This window comes from Cyanidioschyzon merolae, chromosome 15 (assembly GCF_000091205.1).
Source record: "Cyanidioschyzon merolae strain 10D DNA, chromosome 15, complete genome".
Lineage (NCBI taxonomy): Eukaryota > Rhodophyta > Bangiophyceae > Cyanidiales > Cyanidiaceae > Cyanidioschyzon > Cyanidioschyzon merolae.
Genome location: NC_010141.1, coordinates 757,460 through 778,233, shown reverse-complemented (window position 1 = coordinate 778,233; position 20,774 = coordinate 757,460). Strand labels below are relative to the sequence as shown.

The window sequence follows — 20,774 nt, the reverse complement described above, 5'->3', positions numbered from 1 at the left end:
CAAGCGATTCGGACTGATCTTCACGAACTATTACGAGAAACTCCCAAAGATCAAGTACTGCTAGCGGTCTGAGTGGCTGGTTAACATATCACCGGAAACAGGGTGACTGAAATAGACACTCGCACAAGCAGTTCGAACGGATCAGCGGAAGTTGCTACGGAAGGTGCCCCGAGGGTTCTACGGCTGCAACACCACCGAGTGACTGGGTACACCTATCACCGAAAACCGGACCGCTGAGATAGAGACAGAGAGAGACAGAGAGACTCGCAACAGCAGTCGGCTTGATCAGCAGTACCTTGAACGGGAGACTCGCAGGGGTGTTTTCCCCACAGCTGATGATAGGCGTTGCTGCGGTATACGCTTGCTGCTGCGCTTGCCAGAGAACACACTGTTGTGGTGTTTTTGTGCCGAATTCGTAGCAGTGCGAGCGTTCACCGGATCGGACGTCCATTCGGCAACCACTTTGCGGAGGAAGACTCTGCCATGGCCGATACCCTAAGTTCGCACAGTTCAGGCCTGGGTACCGGACACAACGCAGATGCCTGGCGAGTTTTTGACTTGAGAGCCGAGAACGAGTTACGACTTGAGGTTTCCGACGACACACAGTCGACCGCACAGCTGCGCTTATTGCGTGGCACTGCGGAAGTCCTCGGACGGGAGCTGGCGCTTCATCAGAGCTTTGATCTGCGGCCTGGAAGTCGTTTGGGCGTCTTCACGTGGCATGGATGTCGTGTCGAGGTTCGCGGATCGTTCCATGTGCCGCCGTATATTGCAGAGGAAACACCAAACCCACTTGTGATGAACATTCATGCAGTGCTCCAGCGGCAACGTGAGCAAAGCTTTCGCACTGGACGCGACGGTCGCTCGAATAAGACACCGCGGGTGGCCGTCGTGGGCCCCCATGACAGCGGCAAGCTGACGGTGGCGGCAACTCTGGCAGCCTACGCACTGCGGCACCTCGGTGCTCGACTTGCGTGGCTAGACTTGGACCCTGGCGCTGGCTTCGGGCCGTGCAGCCGACTAACGGCGGTTCCCGGCGCCCTGGTGATGATGTCGCTGCATCGGCCGCTGCTTGCGCTGGAAGATGCGGCGGCATTTGAACGGCCAATCTGTTGGTACTTTGGGCATTTCTATCCACATGATAACGCCAAGTCCTATTTGACGCTCATTGGAGCCATCAGACGTCAGCTGGACGCGTGGATGACGGAAGTAGACGCAAAAGCGGCAAAAGCGGGTGATCAGGGAGCTGACACCGAGGCACCTCTGCTCTACAACGCCGGTTGCATTGCAGTACTGCCCGCATGGACAGAGACTCGCGAGAGTTTCGATCTGCTCGCCGATGCGCTTCATGAACTATCACCCACTTGTGTCGTTGTTCTTGAATCGGAACGTTTGTATGCGCTACTCCGTCAATCATATGACGATCGGGTGAACACCGATACGAAACAACGCGTGGATCTCGTTCGAATTCCCAAGAGCGGTGGCGTCGTGCCTCGGGATACATCCATCCGTCGAGCAGAGCGTGCGAAGCGCTTTCGATCCTACTTTTATGGTCTTCACGGGGAGCTTCATCCCCACCCGCTATGGCTTCCGACCGCAGACATCCTACTCTATCGAATCTGTGAGCGAGCGCTCGCGCCTCTGACGGCGTTACCGCTAGGCGAAACGTTTCCGGACCAAGAATCCCTAGAAATCGAGTTCCTTACAGAGCTTCAAGAGGAGATGCTGCATACGGTGGGTGCGGTGAGTCAGGCCTCAGAGCAAGAGCTGGCCGCGAGATTACCAAACGTGATATCCGGGGCCTCCGCAGCGCCCCCAGCGGCCGAGGCGTCCAGCCATATTGACGCGCCGAGCACCGTCTGGGAGCGGCCTCACTTGGATGATCCGACCATCGTTACTCGTATGGTGGGCACTCCGGTTTTCGGTTTCGTACAGATAACGGCGGTGGATCGGTTTCGAGGTCGTCTGCGAATTCTGTCCCCGTCACCGGGCAAGCTGCCATCGAAACTACTCCAAGTCTCGACGGATCTCCGTTGGATCGAGTGAAGCACGCGCGGGCACGAGCGGCTCCATGTGGCAATGCCGACGCCTGCGGCAGGCTTCAGTAGGAAGCAGTTTCACTCAAAACGGTGAAGCAGGTTGCTGGAGCACTGGCTCGCTTTTACGAGTCCAAGCGTTGCGATCGGAAACGATAATATGCTGGTCGGTCGGAAACGGCAGGGAAGCCGCGGTGCCAGCGAGCAGCTGTGCACGCCGGCATTGCCGCCTCTCCAACTTGGTAGACTCGATGGGGAAGCGACAACAGCATCACCACGGAGTGAGGTGCCTTTATCGGTATGCCGGGCGCCTGGAACAGCACACCCCAGCGCCGTCCGAGCATGTAAACGCCTTGATTCGCATTTGGGATCGATATGCGACTCAAGAGCTCACTGCATCACCAGCGTGTGCCCGCGGCTGTGCAAGAGCAAGGGAGCAAAGGTCCTTTAGCGTTTGAGCTGAGGCCTGGAACATCCGACCCCAGGTCCGTCCGAGCAGGCGAACGAACTGATTCGCTCAGGGAGCGGAGTTGCAGCCCAGGGGCTCACTACACGACGATCGTATCTTCACGAATTTTCCTATTCAACGGCAGCTCAACAGCCTCAAACAGAGCGGTGCTTGTCTCTCTGCTTCAAGTGTGAACGAAAATATTCGGATCCGTCAATGAACTTCTCTGATACAGCATCTGCGCTGCATTCCCTCGGGGATCCCCAGGTGCCAACCTGTCATGTGGATCGTGCCTTGGACTCGTTGACATCGAGCCTGGTCCATTGAAGCATCTGAGGCTTGACGAAGCTTGACCTGCGTCCAGTGCTCATGCCGGAAGCTGCTACTGCTTTCGCGCTGCTGCGCATGCTGCGCTGTACACAGGGCAACGCGCGTGTCTCCGTTTTCAACCGAAAGCCGAGCATAGTACAATGTATGGAAATCGGGTACTTGTCGCCAGCAATACGAGGCTTTGCGCGGGCGTACCCAGGGCTTGCGCGCAGCGCACATCGCCCGAGTCTGGATCCATCGAAGGAGTTGCGCGCTTCTCAGAGCAAGCCATCGCGCAACATGCCAACGATAGAGGCGGCCGCCAGCACCACCATCAGCACCATCACCATCACCACCATGAGCGTAGGTTGCGGCGTTCCCGAGCTGTGCCCGTCTACGTGACGCCCAACACCACCGCCTACCTGCTTAGAGCAGTTGCCGTAACCGCCGGCCGTAGACCCCTCGTCTGGCTCCGTACAGGCCAACGAGGCCGACAGTCGCCAGCCCTGCGCTCCACATAGACACTGCCCGTAGACCTGCGGTGGACTTGTAGAGCGCGCCAGTCAGCGCTCCGGCACCAATGTAATTCCACGAGTCGTCGACGTCATCGCGGAGCCAGTGCAGAAACGACTCAAATCCCGAGAACATGATCGCTAAGACGCCTGCAGCATTACCCATGCGACCGCCGCGTCGACCTACTGCATTGAGCAGTGCGTTGAGTCGAAGCTTTGCCTTGGATACATGCGAGACTGACAGCGAAGTTGCGGCTTTGGGGCCGCCGCCAGCTCCTGTCACTGGCGACACAAGCTCCGCGACCATTTCGTTTCCTTTCTGGATGCCTTCACGAAACCCTAACGAGCCTCCAATTATCGCACCGCCTAAATAACTCACCCCTGCCCAGAAGGTGAGTTGCTCGCCCCAGCTCTTATGGCGATACTCGTGATACTCCTCCGCGAACAAGTAATCCACTTCGCCGGACTTGCCCCGCGGCGTCGCATAAATGCCCAACGCTGGAGCCACAGTCTCCGCTTGTATTCTGTCCAAGTTCGAAAAATCCACTCGGGGTCCGTTCTCTTCTTCGATATCGGGGACGCTGTCAACTTGGTCGACCTGTGCCCACAAGTGGTCCGGTGCCGGGTCCGCTCGTGAGTCTAACGAGGTTCCAGCTCCAAGAATATCCGACTTCTCACCGGAAGCGTCGTCTGGTTTGTTCGATCTTCGCTTATCTGTCAAACGTGACCAGATGCTGCTCATGATGACGCGCTCAGCTGCCGTGCTCACCAAAACGATACTTGCTCCGCGTCTTCGTAGCGTCGAACAGCATGGCGGATGAACGCTGCGCTGCGCCGCGCAACGCCAGCGGCCTCGGCAACGGCGTTGCGCACCTACGCTCAACTGAGCATGCGAGTGCTCGAAACAGCACATTCCTCTCCGTGAAGCTTGCACCAGTACACTCAGTAGATTTCTTCTGGTTTCTCGATAACCTGATACGCAGAAACCCATGTGCCGGAACGCAAGCTCCGGGCACTCGCCGTGCCTGGAAATCGCACGGCAAAAAGGATACCCAGTTTTCTTGCATGCGACGACAACGACGACGACGCTACTGCTGTCTCTGTCGAGTGCTCGCGTGTATGGGAACCCGAACAAATCCGGCCTACTTTGCATCTAGTTCATGCGTCTTCGACTGGACGCTGAATGCTGGCGCTCTCGGAACAAGTCACGGGCGGTGCGGCGAATTTCCGACGCTCCTCGGATAGAGGCGAATGATCGACGAGCTGGAGGCATATCACTGCATATTGCCTAAAGTGATCAGTGCACAACATGCATGCATTGTTCAAGCGCATGCATTCGTGCTCTGAGGGACAAGTGTCCCGCTGGAGTCGCATTGCATACCAATGCCGTCGCATGGCAATCAGACGCTCGATGGAGGTCGCTCTGGGAGCATGCGCATGCAAGCGCCGTGCAGAGGACATCCCACGAGGGCAACGCCACTGCAACAGGTCTCTCTCTCTCTGTGTGTGTGTGTGTGTCTCTGTGTACCAACGACCGGAAACAAAGCGCCCATACCCCGATCACTGACGGCCTGAGTGCGCTCTTTACATATCACGTAAAGGATGCTCGTGAGCAGCAGCCATGGAAACGTTTCCGAACGGGAGCAGGCATCCTTGGGGCACGCGCTGTCGCTCCATCATGGGTCACGCGTCGAGGCCCAAGGCTGCTGCGGCTGCAGCTGCTGTGGCTGAAAGCGCAGCGCGCATGGCACTCTAGATCGATGTCCAGGAAAATACAGATTGATTCCTTAATGTCGATATTGTAAGACGCCGCCGCGTCGGAGGCGTCGTCCACGCGCACCCTACACGACGGATAAGCGTAAAAGGTATCGGTTTGTGCGCACTGGAAGCCACAATGGAGCAGGTACCAGAAAGTGTGTTGAAGAAAAGGGTCAGTGAAGAGAAGTCGAAGGCTGCTCACTTGGCTAAGCTCAAAGCGCAGCGGGAGAAGCGGAAAAAGAGCAAGGAAGAAGCTATTCGTCGAGCGGAGTCGTACGTCGCCGAGTACCTCGCGAAAGAGCGTGCCGTCATCCACGCTCGGCGTGCAGCGCGTGCAGAGGGCAAGTTTTATGTTCCCGAAGGAGCAAAGGTAGCTTTCGTAGTTCGGATTCGAGGTATTCGTGGCGTTCCACCGAAGCAGAGAAAGATCTTGCAACTGTTCCGACTTCGACAGATCCACAACGGTGTGTTTGTGCGGATCAACTACGCTACCTTGCGCATGCTGCAGCTCATCGAGCCCTATATAGCGTATGGCTATCCGAACCTCAAATCTGTACGAGAGCTCGTCTATAAACGGGGTTTTTTGAAAGTAGGGAAACCCGGCGGTTGGAGCCGCATCGGAATTACGAGCAACGACCTCGTGGAGCGGGTTTTGGGCAAGCACGGTATCATTTGCGTGGAAGACATCATTCACGAGCTATTCACCTGTGGGCCCAAGTTTAAGATTGTGAACCAGGCGCTGTGGCCGTTCAAGTTATCGTCACCGCGTGGTGGATATGGGCGCCGCGGCAAGCTCCGCCATTTCGTGGAGGGAGGTTCCCATGGAAATCGCGAAGAACTCATCAACAGACTCATCCGGCAAATGAACTAGACGAGCTGCTTATCTGGTAGAGTCTCTGTGGGAGGCACTGGCGCTAACGGAAGCTGGTACCAGGCGTCCAACGTCTGTCGGTCCGAGTGATGAATACGAAACCGACTCGGTTGCAGGTTAGCAGTCCGACAAGGCACGCCTTGGTGCTGCGCCTTCTGAGACCAACAAAGCGCCGAGGACGATACACCTAGATTTTGGCGAATGCGACCAAAGAAATCATGCCATCGCGTAAATACGTGCTTTTCGAAAAGGCATCGCATGGCGAGCCTGGTGAGTGCACTTGTCCGCCCCGCGTGGGTTTTGGGGTCCAGCATTCTACCGCTCGGCGGCTTTCCTGCCAACCAAGCACAGCTGGAAGCCAACGCTGTTGGACGCAAAACTTTTCATTTTCCCGGAGACACGGATCATACACGAACACGCTCATGCGCTGAAGGCTCCGATCGTTCCCGTATTCTACTGGTATGATCTCCGCACGAAAGGCATTCGCAACCAAGTGTCTTTGGAAAATGCTCACTTGTCTTGGAACATTGAACCAGTGCTGAGGGGCACTCCACTTGCGGGCAACGCGGCTCCCGGATCATGGGCACCAGCGCGAGCCTCCTCTTGCCAGTGGCGCAGACAAGCCACAATGACATCGCGTTCATGCCGCGACCAAGCGCGATACACGCGCTCCGTGCCGTCCACTGCAAACGTAAACGTATTCTCATCGGAACGATTCTGGTGGACCTGCCAGTTTGACCACCCTCGAAGCATATCACTGGTCACTTCGAAGACACCGGGCCAGGTTAGTGCCCACGCGCTGCATGTTACACAGGAATGCAGGGCATGTCGGTTTGCAGACCTGGCATCTGTACCGCTCGCATCCGGCTGCACAGGCGCTCCGGCACACGCGGTTTCGCGGATACACGTGCAGCAGCGTTTCGCTGCTGTCAACCGGAACTGAACCTCTCGCTCAACGTCCGGTGCGAGACGAATGGGTTTCGTATGCAAATAACGCTTCGTTTTCGGATCAGTTGTGGGTGGATCCCCCTCAATAATCTCCTCAACGCGAATCGCGTTGCCGACGTCGTCGACCACAGGAATATAGAGCCAGCCCAGCGACTGGATCGCCGGCGGTCTACCCAATGGAATGCGAAAGCGTCCAAAGAGATCGTGCGTGAGCCAACGCCATGAATGATGCTCTTTCTCATCACCATCAGCAGGCAGGTCATTCGGGAGAGCGTCGTTCAAGAGCACGAGCGGTTGGCCAGTAAAAAACACCGGTTCAGACGCGGATGCAGCATCGCACTTACTCGCACCGGCTTCGCTAGATGCGCCTTCGAAACCCTGATCCGGCCTAGATGACTCGAAACAGAGCAGGTGTCCAGCGAAGGCCTCGACGAAGACGCGTCGCAGGTGCATCTGTGATCGACGCGCAACGTTCAAGCGCTCCCTGGTCTGATTCAAAAGCCGGTCTCGCTCTCGCGCAAGGTGAGTCAAGTCTCGGCATATCCGTTCAAAATACTCTGAGCGTCGCCGCCAGCCATCAGTTGACGCATCTGCGTTGAGGTCGTTCTGTTGTTTTATTGTGAGCGAAACCCAGTTTTCCAGACGCAGCCAGGCTCGTTCCAGGGCAGGGGTGAGGGCGCTTCCGGCTTCACGGACAACGACGAGCCGCACATCCGCATAGAGCACCTCGTCGTTATCATGAACGGAGCGCACGAAGCCTCTGTGGTAGATGCCGACGACTCGGCCACATGCAGCGGGCGCACGCAGTTCGCCCCCGCAGCCGAGGACGAAGTATGCCTGCAGCGGCTCCGCAAACTCGTCTGCAGCGGACCTCGGCGACCACGGCAAGGGCTGGGTTCGGAGCGTCGGCTGATTTTGGTCAGACGCTTTCCATCCTAGCATAATCAGGCGTGTCTCTGCTTGGATGAGCTGGATAAGAGAACCCACCAGCATTCGCTCCGGTGAACTCGTTGCTGTTTCCATTGCAGAGACGCTGCAACACACGGCACCTTGCCGGGAAAACAAAATAATGCAATGGAGAATCGCGTGGCGCGCGCCAGCAGTGCACAGCTGTCGATCTGTCCGCCTAGATCTAACTTGTCCATAAACGTAGAGCTCCTTCCAGTCCCGCATATGTATCCAGCGCGTGGCGCGCGCCAGCAGTGCACAGCTGTCGATCTGTCCGCCTAGATCTAACACGTCCATAAAAGTAGAGCTCCTTCCAGTCCCGCATATGTATCCAGCGCGTGGCGCGCGCCAGCAGTGCACAGCTGTCGATCTGTCCGCCTAGATCTAACTTGTCCATAAACGTAGAGCTCCTTCCAGTCCCGCATATGTATCCAGCGCGTGGCGCGCGCCAGCAGTGCACAGCTGTCGATCTGTCCGCCTAGATCTAACACGTCCATAAAAGTAGAGCTCCTTCCAGTCCCGCATATGTATCCAGCGCGTGGCGCGCGCCAGCAGTGCACAGCTGTCGATCTGTCCGCCTAGATCTAACTTGTCCATAAACGTAGAGCTCCTTCCAGTCCCGCATATGTATCCAGCGCGTGGCGCGCGCCAGCAGTGCACAGCTGTCGATCTGTCCGCCTAGATCTAACACGTCCATAAAAGTAGAGCTCCTTCCAGTCCCGCATATGTATCCAGCGCGTGGCGCGCGCCAGCAGTGCACAGCTGTCGATCTGTCCGCCTAGATCTAACTTGTCTATAAAAGTCGAGCTCCTTCCAGTCCCGCATATGTATCCAGCGCGTGGCGCGCGCCAGCAGTGCACAGCTGTCGATCTGGCCGCCTAGATCTAACTTGTCCATAAACGTAGAGCTCCTTCCAGTCCCGCATATGTATCCAGCGCGTGGCGCGCGCCAGCAGTGCATAGCTGTCGATCTGGCCGCCTAGATCTAACTTGTCCATAAACGTAGAGCTCCTTCCAGTCCCGCATATGTATCCAGCGCGTGGCGCGCGCCAGCAGCGCACAGCTGTCGATCTGTCCTCCTAGATCTAACACGTCCATAAAAGTCGAGATCCTTCGAGTCCTTCAAATGTATCCGGAGGGCCCTCGAAGTCGCCACCACCAGGCACTGCCACGTGTTCTGCGTAGCCATAGAGCTCGTGGGCACGCGCTGTTCATAGGCACCGGTGCCGAAGAGGTTCATCCATGTACGGTGCTCATACGATCAGAGGGATATGTAATTGCCGCGGCGTCTGCGGAGGTGCGCTCTGCAGATGACGATATCTTTTATGAACACAGGCGATGTATCGAACGAATTACACGTGGATACGGGAGAAAGTTCGGTTCCCCCGAGATAGACATTCGGGTTTTTCGCAGGCGTGTACGGGTTCTCCTCGCGCCCGTGCAACATTCCTCTGACATCAGTGTGAAAACGTCTCCGTCTTGAGATGCTAGAGGCAAGAGTCGCTCGCAGATCGCTGCAATCGTCGGCGCCCCTGGGCTGAACCGTCGCACCGCGTTCGTGTTGCTCCGAGTCTTTGCAGGCGGAAAGGCTACCGGCTCATGTTGCGATCATAGCTCATCCTGATGCCATTACGCTCTCGAAAGGCGTCTTTGTACTGAGGCCAGAGATGCTGCGTCGCTTTGCAGGTAACGAGGATGCAGGGCCCGCAGCACGAACGCTGGCACGCACCAGACCAGTCGCAAATGATCCGTCGCTACACCCGGCATCTACGGCGGTCGACAGACCCGCTCATGGAAGACAATAGCGCGATTCTGAAGTCGCAACACCTTGCGTCTATCCAAGAACGACACGCGCCAACGCTGAAATGCCCTGGGGTCCGATTCTACAGCAGCCACCGATGATCGTAGCGCCAAGAGCGCTCCACACGGGTACGTGATACTGCCAAAACGCGTCGTTTTCGGGATCCAGCGTCGAGGCCGATGGGCGTCCCCAAGTCTGGGTTCCGGGGTCCCACATTTCCCCCGAGTTTGGGTACACGGCCCAACCGGCGAAGTTTGCCCATTTGTCAGCGGACCTGACCTCGGTTCGTTCCAAAGTCCGGGACAAGATAGCACACTGTCGCGCCAGCGGATGACGACACCGCTGGAGGCTTTCAAGTATCGGGCGGATCAACCACGGAGGACAGCAGTTGAATCCAATGAAGAGCGGACCGTTTCGCGTACCGCTTTCGGGATCAGGCCCAAAACTCGACACAAGCAACTCTTCAACAACAGAGGGTACTGGGCCGCCGCCAGCCAGCTGCGGCATGTTGGTGCAGCGCTCTGAGGACTCAGGCGCTAGAGGCGGCGATGACGATGCCAGTCGACACTGCAACGATATGGCCCACGGTATGTTCTCGAATCGCGTATCACTGGTCATGAGCTCCGAAATACACGTTGCCTCGAGGGCGTCTGGTACGGTTTCAAAGAGGATAAAGTCAGCTCGCGGAACCGTGCCATCGCCCGTGAGATCCCGGTCATTCGAGTTTTCCGCAAAAAACGGTACACATGCAGCGATACGCGGCTCGTGATACCGCCGAAACGTTTCACGTGCGGCCTCATCACCCGCCGCAAATAGCTCGGTATCCGCGTAGCCGCGGTACTCGAGGCCGCCCCCAAGCCTAGCAGCCAGGGGGCCTAGCGACACAGCCCGCAGTACATACGACGCTTGTGTGTCAAGTCGATCAAGAGACCGAGCTAGAACCTCCACTGCAGTCGGAATGCTCGCCATAGAAGCCTGATAAGAGGCAGATGTCAGGATTTCAGCACCTGCTTCCAGGTATCGCCTGTGGACTCGCTGCACATCGTGCGGCGCTTTGTGAAGCACGGCTGCTGCCCATTCTCCTTGGGTTGCAGTCGTCGACAGATCGTGCCCTAATCGTTCTATCTCGGTAGCAAAGCCGCCGTCCAGTATGGCGCAAGGGTAGCGGCGACCCGTACGATAACGAATTGCCGCCAAGTGCTCCAGTATTGCGGAGCGCCGCAGAGGTCGCTTCCCGAAAGTTGGTCGTAGGTCGGTCATGATGCTGCGTCTAGTTCCCAGGTCTGCCGTGATTGTTGAACTTGTTGCGTACCGAGCATCGCACAGTTCGAGGCGGTTGTGCGAGGCGACAACCAGCACAAACGCGGTCGTGGAGAGCGCTCGACGTTGATCACAATGTCACGAGATCGTTCGAGACACGCTGTCCAACTATTCCGAGGCTTCCACCAAAAAACTGGTCCAACAACTCAAACTCTACTTTACAAAGGCAAAAGTACGCGAATGCGTAGGTCCCAAACGTACACGCTGAAGAAACGATGCCTGTCGTCCAAAGTCAACAGGGCGTGTCGTTGGAGACTTGCTGCCGCTGTGCGTCATGACGCCGCGACGCTAACGATTATACGCTTGCGCTTTCAGGTGCCTTTGTTCGCTACGAGCAGCTGTAGAGGCGTCTACCGCACCAGTTCGTACAAAGGCAAGCATCACTGCAAGTAGTGGTTGTTACAAAGGCTACTGTGTCTCCGTCAGCGCTCCCGCAAGCGGTTGTTATCAATCGACGGCGGCAGCGGCAGTGGCGTCAACGGCACAGGTTCCTGGGAAGGTAACGGAAGCTGGCACTGTGGAAGCGAAACCTCACCTGCACTTCAAGACAAGCTCCACACTTGCCAAGCCTTGAGCAACATGGAGTCCATTTCGAGTCGTCCAGTGATAGGGGAGTACATGGCGCGCGCTTTGGGCTGGTACTTTTCCAAAGTACCGGCCCCGTACGCGCACATTATACTCATGGCTCTGGTGCTTATGATCGTCAACGCTCCACGGTTTGTTCGTTTGCTCAGAGACAAAGCCGACGCACTGCTCGAGTCAGAGCGACTCTTGGCGGAAAAAGCTCGGGCGGAGCTGGGCCCGAGACAACCTCCCGGTGAGCAGCGACCAGGTCGACCTCGTTTGCAGTAAGGCGTGGCAACTCCCAGAACTCTTACAACCGTCACTGTGGAGGCGGTAGCTCCCGTGAGTTACTGCCTCCATCTTTTTCACGCTGAAATCGGTCGTTAGGTACAACATTTGTGGATCGTTCGTGGAAGGACGCGCTTTGCGACCACCACCAGCTCCCACCGAGAAGTGGAAGCGTCACAAGCACGCCAAAGAGTCGCACCTGACCACCAGAGCGGGTCCGCCAGGTCCAGTGAAAAGGGTAAAACCCCATAGAAGGTTCAGTCTTGCTCTTTTACCTATAAAAACTTTCGTTCTGGTCGAGTAACGCAGTTTCCACTGAGGACTTGACGTTCGCGAACGACGCAACTTTCGTTTGTTCATCGAACGCGACAGCTCGCGAAACGTCGATCGCAATGTTGCCAGGGACGCGAGTGCTTTCGCGGAGCTTTGCTTTTCCGGCAACAACTATGTCGTGTTTGCACTACCAACGGTTGTCTCGTCTAGACTAAGACGCTTTGCGCTTTACCCTCAGATAGTCTGTCAGCGCGGATGCACTTTGTCAAACAGCACCAGAGCCCTGAAACTTGCCGACTAGAATTTGTTTCGTAGTCGAGATCCGGGATGCGAGCCTGCGTCTCCACGTCTGGCATCTCGGCAGGGTTTTTTCCTCTTGAAACGCAGTTCATGTCCGTTTGATATGATATGCCACTGTGCGACACCTGGCGCTATGGATGTGGAAGCAAATAGGGCTGACTGCGTGCTGGTTGACCCAGCGCCTTGACGGGAGCTGGGCAGCGGTCACCTTCGAAGGACTCGTGCTCAATGAACCTGGTACACTGAACAGGCTGCCTTGTTCCTGCCTCTCGATTACGTTCCCGAATGCACTGTAGATTCACGGCCTGGAGGCACGGAGTGCAGGTATCAGAGCTCAGGGACTCCTCGTACGAAGTTTTCGGATTCTCTGTCGTCGTTTCAGAGCGACTCCTTCGAAAGTTTGCCGGTGCGATTCTTGACGTAAGTGGCTTGGAAATGATTCGCGATGCAGTGTACCACTGATTCATAAAGTAATCGATATCTTCCTGCTAGCAAGTACTAGCCTCCACGTCTCTCTTCTCCATACATACCGCATGCTTCAATAACATATTCTTCAAGTTTTCGATCTTTACGTTTTCAGGAAACTCGTGGACCCAGCAATATGCGCCACTAGACTGAGGACGCGAATTAATCGACGTCGTTCCCTGGCGAGTTGTTGAAAAAAGCCCCTGCCGAAGGTCTCACTGAACGTGTCACGTCGCTTATTCGAGTTCGGGTTTCAGCGAGATCGCTCCGTCGTGTCGTTCCCGAATGCTGCATCGACAAAAGCATGCAAATAATGAACATTCATGAATGTTTTGGTATCAAATGGAAACGACATCCTAGAGTGCAGATGCTGCGCCTGGCGCCGCTCATCCAACGCCGGCGCTCTCCACCGCCGTCGCCGCTGCAGCTTCTGCGTCGTTTCGGACGATGCGCCTCCCTTGAGCGCTGCTCGTTGCGTGTACTGGGCGTCCACCATGCAAGCTGCAAAGTTTTGTGGCCGATTGATTCGACTGAGCACTTTTAACTCGAATGGCATCGGATCGACTAGAGAGATTTTTGCTGTGCGCCAACTAAACAGCACGCAGCGTTCGCTGTCGTCTCAAAGCAGCGCGGGAGCCTGCGTCAACATTGGTATTGTCGGGGCCGGGCGTATCGGCCAGGTGCACGCAGAGACGCTCTCGCGTCTGCCAAACGCCCGGGCTGTGCACATCGTTGACACTATAGAGAAAGCAGCCCAGTCCGCTGCCACTAAGTTCGGAATACCACGAGTATCGACGCGATTTGAGGATCTTGTAGAGAACAAGGACATACACGCCGTGTTCATATGTTCGCCGTCAACGCTCCACGCAGCGCAGATCAAAGCATGTTGCGCTGCAGGAAAGCATATATTCTGTGAGAAGCCGCTTGCAATCACCTTAGCTGAGGCGGATGAAGTCATTCAGACAGTAGAGCGCAGCGGCGTCAAGATGATGCTCGCATTCCAGCGTCGTTTTGATCCGTTTTTCGCGAGTGCCCAGGCGGCAGTCGCTCGCGGAGATATCGGCGAGCCGTTCACCTTCAAGCTCACATCGCGGGACCCAGCACCGCCGCCTATTGAGTACCTGAAAATGTCCGGTGGGCAGGCGAATGATCAAGCGATCCACGACTTTGACGTTGCTCGCTTTCTCATGAACGGGGCGGAATGCACGGAGGTTTACACGGTAGGGGCGTGTCGGGTGGATCCGCGCATTGCCCAGGAGGCTGGCGATACCGACGTCATGGTCGTTTTGCTGAGGTTCGATAACGGTGCTTTCGGAACGGTGGAAGTGTCTAGGTTATGCAGCTTCGGATACGATCAGCGCGTGGAGGTTTTTGGCAGCAAAGGCCAAGTATCCTTTGGAAACGCGTATCCGAATGATGTGATGCTAGAGGACAAAAGCAGCGTGCGTCGTGCGGCAATGCCGTATTCGTTCTTCATGGATCGTTACGAGAGAGCCTATCGCAACGAAGTCTCAGTTTTTGTGGACTGCCTGCTGAACAACAAACCGATGCCGACCAGTGGCCGCGACGGTCGCGCAGCAATGGTTATCGCACGGGCAGCGAAGAAGAGCCTTGATGAAGGCCGTCCCGTGAAAACCAGCGAGATTAAAGCCTAGGAACTTGGCAGGCCGGCTTCTGTGGGCCTCTGCATCGCTGGTAACGTGCCAGCAGTGCGGATAACGCATGCAACAGCGTCTGGCGATGGTGCAGCGTATGCATACGCAATAGCCCGATGTGTTTCTGCCCGTTGGCACGGATCCGGTGCTCGCATATGGCACTCATGATGGACGAGGTACGAGGACCATGTACCAGGGGTCATCTAGATCACCTCGGTAGGTGGTTCTTTTGGTGCGTGCGCAAATGCCAAAACGCTTTGTACCAAGGGCAATCCAGATGTTCACAAGCTGGTGGTTCTCTTCCCGGAAGCGCAAATGCTCGAATTCAATTTGCCCTAGTCATTAAAGTTTATCGGTGAGATGAGCACAATGAACTCTGGAACAGGAAACCGTCCGATCAACGCTGCAGGTATGCCACTCCTGAACCACTGGTAGGCGTCTACGCCTACTGGCGATACCAGCGACCAGTTGCCTGGCGTGTACCCAGCGATACGTACGCTTTGGCGGCAGTTTGGCGATGGGCGCTTGAGCCTCGGCAGCGTGCAGGGTGCACACCTGCGACCGAACACGCCCAGTATGGACGTATACGTGCAGAGACAACCGGCATGGGCGACGTTCAGCGGCGTAAATGCACCGCGAGGGCGACGCCTGGGGTGCCCCGCACTGAAACTCGCAGCTTTCGCCCTGTGCATCAGAAAAAGATGCGCAGGGGTGCTCGTTGGCTCCTGGCCCGGCGACGGTACTCACGACGTTCGCGGCGACGGCGTTCTGCGTCTTCGAAACGAGCCACACGCTCTTCGGCTTTTTCCTTCTCCTCTTTCGCTCGGGCTCGATTGAGTCGCTTCTGACGCTCCCGCTGGACGAGCTCCCGAAGCGCCTGCGTCGCATGCTGCGCTTCATGCGACATCCGCATCGTGGCAACCTCGTCAACCAAATCGAAAAAGAAGCGAAGCACCTCCGACAGCGACTCCAGATTCACAGGTAACGCAAGCTGCAAATGAACGACTTGGCTCCAGCTGCTGGGATGCAGCGTACCAGGCGGCTCGCGAGATTCCACCGATGCATTCGGCTTTTCTGAATCAGCTTCTTGGGCATCCTCGTCATCGTCCTGAGGTACGTCTTCATAGATATCACTGAAACGCAGCCGCTGAATGATATCGACATATCGATTGAGCAGGGCGACGCGAGAAGCGTTCAAGATTCGCTGCGCGAGTTCTTTCGTATCCGCCAGAACGCCGTACTCACTGGAGAGCTCCGGTGCCACGGTTGTGACTTGCTCTGTGTAGTGCTCGAGCTCTCGATACGAGACATGCAAGCGTTTCAGTTCATGTTTCTTTGCCAAGGCAAAGACGCAACGCTCCATTTTCGTAGAAATAAATGCCTTGATCGACAGACGATCCGGTGCTTCCTCGAACAAAAAGTCGTGAATCAAGGTAAAGACGTCCTCTCGAGGAACGGGATCAAGGCGTAGTAGAACCCCAGCAACGTGCCGCCTCCCAGAGGCGTACACTTCGAGCACGCCGTTGTCTGCTCGTTTCCAGACGTCGGTAACGAGTGTGGTGGCGTCCCGGCTCGCACTGGACCCCGCTAAGCGCACAAGGTCCTCGCCAACCACCGCACATTGTTCTCGCAATACCTCTAGGATGGCGCGCTTCCAACGCCGAAGGAGCCAGCGCTTGTAGAGCCACCCGATAACGAAGCATAGTGCGTAAACACCGCACAGCGTCTTGGTCAAACGCTCTGCCGCTTCGCTACCCGACGTTGCCGGCACACCGCTTTCACTCGACATGCGTCCAGCACCAGGTGGTCACGTTCGAAGAGAGATCAACTTTGGTGCTAAGAAGGGAACCAAAACAATTCAAGGCGTGTCAGCAGAGTTCAGGAGGTGCAGTATGCACCAGCACGTTGCTCGTGGAAGCAGCAGCGTTGCCGCAACGGACGCAGCAGGTAGTGGGTGGGTGCCCGCGCGCCCGCCAAGTTCAACTGTTCGCAGTTACTGAGACTGACGTCTTCTGCTTGGACTTGTCTCGCCAGCTGGTGCGAGGGAAGGCGTTTGTTGAAGGATGTGGAGTCCGTACAAAGCACTGAACAGGGAAAACGGTTATGAGTGGGCATACGAAAGCACCGGCGTCAACGGCTTTGGGGGAAGCTCAGCGGCTGCCAGCTACCGCACTGCACAGTTCGGTGGAACCGGTGGTGACAGACAGCGTTACTGGCGAAACCAATGAAGCTGTGTGCACAGCGTTGCACGCTGAAAGACCGGGCTCACAGAGGCTAAAGTCTGGTGGTGAACTGCTGGGCTATAATTCAGCGGTAGGGACGCTGCTTCGTTTGATTGCAAGGCGGAACGTGTGGTCGTACGGAGAGTTGACTGCTGCGCTCGGGATCAGAGAGCGTTCCGAGCTCGTATCGTTGCTGCTCACCGCAATAGAAAACGGAGTCATCTGCGGTCAAATTGACTCTGAGCGTGAGGTGTTTACAGTGCACGGCGTAGAGGCGAGTGCGCAGGTCGAGACCGAGGAGGTGCAGCTTTTTTTGCAGCGACTCGACGCTTGGGAGCAGCGCATTCGCCGTGTCCGCTCCGCTATACAGGACGCAAAGCAGCGCTGCAGGGAGTATGCAGAGGCAAACGAATGGGTCATTGAAGAGCCTGGTCGTCCTCGAACGGCGAATCAAGTCAGGATAGCTGGGGTGGAAGCTGTTTCGGAGGGACTGCTCGCATCACCGGTTGATAGCGATATGGAAGTCGATTAGAAGGGCGCTGTCTAGCCTGTCCATGGCCTCGGACGCGCTCAAGGTTCGTGCATGCCTTGACACGAGGCGATGTCGAGAAGACGAAGGCCGTTCCGGTTCGTGGCTGCATGATCATCATCAGGCGGTTCCGAAATACATCGCGTTATGCAGTATGGACCAGGGACACGGGCACGGTTATCCTTGCAGCATATGGTGCACGTTTGCTATGTTCACTTATCATATCGGTTATGATTGGTATAGCGATGCACTAGTGTCAAGCGGGCGCAGAGGCTCATGATAAACACCCAGGGGTATTTTTCATGGAGTGTATGACCGATGCTTCGAACCAGAGTCGCTCGGAAACGCGATTACCGTTGGCTACCAAAGAGGAGACTACCGGAGCTCGCTGGATCTCGCTGTACACCAGTCAGCTCATTTTACTCTTCATATCGGGTATATTCGTTCAGCTCCGCCCAAGAAAACGGTTCGTCTGGATAGCACGCCTGCTTCAGATAACTGCTGCAACGCCGCAAATGCCTTGCAGTAAGAAAAACGGGCCTGAGCTGCCTGAGCCGGTGTCGTCTCGCAGGCCACATATGCGATGAGGCACGGCTGACCCACCGTGGCCAACGTTCCACAAATGTCTGTCTGTGTGTGTGTGAATTCGAGGCGCAGTGCAGGCACATGCACCCGCTTCTGCCTGTGGTTGGGTAATGCTTCAAGTATTGTGCGTCCTGTAGGAACATAGAACGGCAGGCGATGTGAGATGCTCTGCAGAGACCTGTGGAGAGCCCAACCGCAGCGATGGCGGGTGTCACTGGCGTATCCGCACTTTTCTATTCGTACGAAGCGGGACACGCGTACGCACTCATTTCAGCATGAAACAGCTTGGATCCACTTTGCTGATTCGGGCGCACAGGCCAACATTGGGGTCTGCTCCCGGTATCGTCAGCTCTAGAATTTACTGGCTTTTTCTGCGAATGTGTCTGATATGTCTATCTAATCTCCCGCTTGAAATACGCGGATCTCTGTTTTTCCTCCTGATCCATTGTAACTAGGTGAAGCAAGTTCATATCAGCGTTAAGGTGTCGATAACGCCTCTTGAGGCTGTTGTGGATGCATCTCATGCTCAGACGAAAGTTATGGTCTAAATTTTGCACGCCATTTTCGTCCTCCTTGCACACAAACTCGATGCTCCTTCCGCAGCGGTGAGAATTGCTGCTTGTCAGGCGTTCTCCCGTATGTCGACAGTATCTCGCTTGCCACGGAGATTCGCTCGTCGGCGCGTGAACGCTCGCTTCGTCGCTCGACAGATGCCCTTGACATATACAGTATGCTCCGGTTCAATGTTGTGCATCGTTTCCGAGCCAGATGCCGTACTATAGGATTTGGGGATGTGCTCAGTCGACCGCCTCGACGCCATCGAAGCCTGCCAAGGCGGAAAGGTCTCCATATTGTCGAAAGTTTACCTTTTAGGCGGAAGGTCCCGCGAGCCGGACAAGTCTGCCGGGCTTGCGTTTCATGCTTCCCCCAGTGGCAGGTGGTATGGTGAGATCTGAACAACTCGTCCGCAACGCAGTTCATTCTGACACAAGGTGCTGATGGGCTGCTTCTGGGCGTCGCGCTGGTCCCAGAGGACTCCTAGGATATCGCTTCGCGCTGTCGCAGGCAGTACGTCTGTCTGCGCAGCTTGCTGGCTCCCAGTATGATAATGAATCCCAACTCCCTGTCGGATGAACCATGCCTCGAGTCGACGCCCTCAGTGGTATGGCAACGCCGTTCCGTTCCCTTGCTGAATCCGGACCAGCAGTATAGGCTCTACGGCGGGTACGGCATGGCAGGTACTCGGTGCACGTTAGAACGTACGAAACGACCAGTATATCCGAGAGGAAGTATGGGTGATGGAACTTGGAGGTAGGGTACAGCAGCATGATGGATACTTTTTCGATTACCAATATCCATCCTGCAATCTGGGATCCATGGTCAATGTAAACGTTTTGTCATCAAAAAAAACAACGCACCGGCCGCGTAACCGCTTGCACGAACTCACCGGAAAATGGTGCTGCTTTGGAATGGCTTCAGCTGACGAACCGAGCGAAGGCGTCGCCCTCAAGCACAGCTCCAGTCAGCAGCTAACGGAGACGAGAACTAAGTGCGTGAACAGGAGTCAGCGCTCGAGTGCGCGGTTCGGTTCGTCGTAGGCCCAGCGTTGCCGCTGCTGCAGCGGTTGCCGTGCGGGCGTGATCAGCAAGTTCCAACCAGGCTCCCGCTGTGCTAGACGTGGAAAGCGGCGAGCAGAGGATCGCCACGAAAGCGACTTGGGAATTCGTTGATGGACGAAAATTCAGCAGATGCACGCACGCACGCTCGGCCAAGGACAAAACCCGTGCACCGGAGTTTCGTGGGCCCGACTTCTCAACCAGAGACTCGCGAAGTGCAGCGCGCAGTCACGCTATTGAAAACGTTATTGGCGGGTGGAACAGCTGGAGCTGTCGCGAAGACTGCAGTAGCCCCGTTCGATCGTGTCAAAATCCTCCTTCAGGTCTCGAAACTGCATGGAGGTGCGCGTGCGTACTCCTCCATACCGCAAACTGTTCGGAGTATCTACATAGAAGAGGGTTTGCGCGGTTTTTTTCGCGGAAACAGCGCGACTCTGACCCGCATCTTTCCCTACGCAGCGATACAGTTTACAGCCTTTGAAAAATATCATGAGCTTCTGTCCCGAATGTTGGCTCGTGGATGGAGGCACCAGCAGAGTGCCGCATCTTCGTCGCAGTCGCCACCTTTCCTCCGGTTTCTGGCGGGTGCTCTGGCGGGCTCCACGGCCGTCGTGGCCACCTATCCGCTGGACCTCGTACGTACGCGCCTCGCTGCCCAGGCGGTGGCGCTCTCCGGGGGTGCACATCCCGGTATGATCTACCACAGTATCCTTGACGCACTTTGTTCACTCTTTCGACGGGGCGGTGTGCGTGGCTTGTACAGTGGGCTCTCCGCAACGCTCGTTGGCATCATACCATATGCAGGCATCAACTTTTACATGTATGGCGTCCTGCGGCAACTGGCGCAAAACAATGGCTTTGCGGAACGTTATCCAACTTTATCCGCGCTGGTCTGTGGCGGCAGCGCCGGCCTTATTGGCCAGAGCGCAGCATACCCGCTGGAAACGGTACGCCGCCGAGCGCACTGCTGGGATCATTATCATCATCATCATCGAACAACGGACTTTGATGTTGCTGCTGCTGCTCCTGCTGCTGCTGGTGACAACATGGACGCGTGGGAAACCAAGGTTGATCGAAAGCAGAGCAGGTTTATCCAGCGGCAGCCGCGGATCCCCAGCCAAGGCGTCGTTTCCACCATTTACAGTATCGTGCGTGCCGAAGGCGTTCGGGCGCTCTATCGCGGACTCAGTCTTAACTTTATCAAAGCAGCGCCCACTGTTGGCATCAGTTTCGCAGTCTACGAAAAAATGAGACAATGGCTTAAGCTGCCTGCTTCATCAAGCTCCACTGCGCGTCCACTGTAAACTAGCTGTTTGCCGAGCTGTTC

At 56.3% G+C, this 20,774-nt stretch overlaps 9 protein-coding genes and 1 non-coding gene across 10 annotated transcripts, besides 1 other annotated feature; 5 read left to right on the top strand and 5 right to left on the bottom strand.

Moving 5' to 3' along the window:
- Window positions 1-483: 483 nt before the first annotated feature.
- CYME_CMO312C (similar to pre-mRNA cleavage complex II protein Clp1) lies at window positions 484-2,046 on the top strand (the record flags this gene model as incomplete). The annotated part of the gene is made up of 1 exon (XM_005537620.1): window positions 484-2,046. One exon carries the CDS (start codon window positions 484-486, stop codon window positions 2,044-2,046), a length of 1,563 nt encoding a protein of 520 aa, XP_005537677.1.
- A 1,173-nt stretch (window positions 2,047-3,219) lies between these two features.
- On the bottom strand, window positions 3,220-4,047 carry CYME_CMO311C (similar to mitochondrial presequence translocase subunit Tim23; the record flags this gene model as incomplete). The annotated part of the gene is made up of 1 exon (XM_005537619.1): window positions 3,220-4,047. One exon carries the CDS (start codon window positions 4,045-4,047, stop codon window positions 3,220-3,222), a length of 828 nt encoding a protein of 275 aa, XP_005537676.1.
- A 1,152-nt stretch (window positions 4,048-5,199) lies between these two features.
- CYME_CMO310C (60S ribosomal protein L7) lies at window positions 5,200-5,934 on the top strand (the record flags this gene model as incomplete). The annotated part of the gene is made up of 1 exon (XM_005537618.1): window positions 5,200-5,934. The coding sequence occupies one exon, from the start codon at window positions 5,200-5,202 to the stop codon at window positions 5,932-5,934; it is 735 nt and encodes a 244-aa protein (XP_005537675.1).
- A 510-nt stretch (window positions 5,935-6,444) lies between these two features.
- Window positions 6,445-7,905, bottom strand: CYME_CMO309C (hypothetical protein; the record flags this gene model as incomplete). Its single annotated transcript, XM_005537617.1, has 1 exon — window positions 6,445-7,905. The coding sequence occupies one exon, from the start codon at window positions 7,903-7,905 to the stop codon at window positions 6,445-6,447; it is 1,461 nt and encodes a 486-aa protein (XP_005537674.1).
- A 1,758-nt stretch (window positions 7,906-9,663) lies between these two features.
- On the bottom strand, window positions 9,664-10,890 carry CYME_CMO308C (probable homocysteine S-methyltransferase; the record flags this gene model as incomplete). The annotated part of the gene is made up of 1 exon (XM_005537616.1): window positions 9,664-10,890. One exon carries the CDS (start codon window positions 10,888-10,890, stop codon window positions 9,664-9,666), a length of 1,227 nt encoding a protein of 408 aa, XP_005537673.1.
- Window positions 10,891-11,263: 373 nt separating this feature from the next.
- Window positions 11,264-12,268: a sequence feature (possible transcribed region).
- CYME_CMO307T lies at window positions 12,063-13,074 on the bottom strand. The gene has a single exon (XR_002461510.1). It is a non-coding gene; the product is annotated as a hypothetical transcript (transcript).
- Window positions 13,075-13,334: 260 nt separating this feature from the next.
- CYME_CMO306C (probable myo-inositol dehydrogenase) lies at window positions 13,335-14,495 on the top strand (the record flags this gene model as incomplete). The annotated part of the gene is made up of 1 exon (XM_005537615.1): window positions 13,335-14,495. One exon carries the CDS (start codon window positions 13,335-13,337, stop codon window positions 14,493-14,495), a length of 1,161 nt encoding a protein of 386 aa, XP_005537672.1.
- Window positions 14,496-15,186: 691 nt separating this feature from the next.
- Window positions 15,187-16,284, bottom strand: CYME_CMO305C (similar to adipocyte-specific protein 4; the record flags this gene model as incomplete). The annotated part of the gene is made up of 1 exon (XM_005537614.1): window positions 15,187-16,284. One exon carries the CDS (start codon window positions 16,282-16,284, stop codon window positions 15,187-15,189), a length of 1,098 nt encoding a protein of 365 aa, XP_005537671.1.
- A 314-nt stretch (window positions 16,285-16,598) lies between these two features.
- On the top strand, window positions 16,599-17,249 carry CYME_CMO304C (hypothetical protein; the record flags this gene model as incomplete). Its single annotated transcript, XM_005537613.1, has 1 exon — window positions 16,599-17,249. One exon carries the CDS (start codon window positions 16,599-16,601, stop codon window positions 17,247-17,249), a length of 651 nt encoding a protein of 216 aa, XP_005537670.1.
- A 2,311-nt stretch (window positions 17,250-19,560) lies between these two features.
- On the top strand, window positions 19,561-20,751 carry CYME_CMO303C (similar to mitochondrial carrier protein; the record flags this gene model as incomplete). The annotated part of the gene is made up of 1 exon (XM_005537612.1): window positions 19,561-20,751. One exon carries the CDS (start codon window positions 19,561-19,563, stop codon window positions 20,749-20,751), a length of 1,191 nt encoding a protein of 396 aa, XP_005537669.1.
- Window positions 20,752-20,774: the final 23 nt, after the last annotated feature.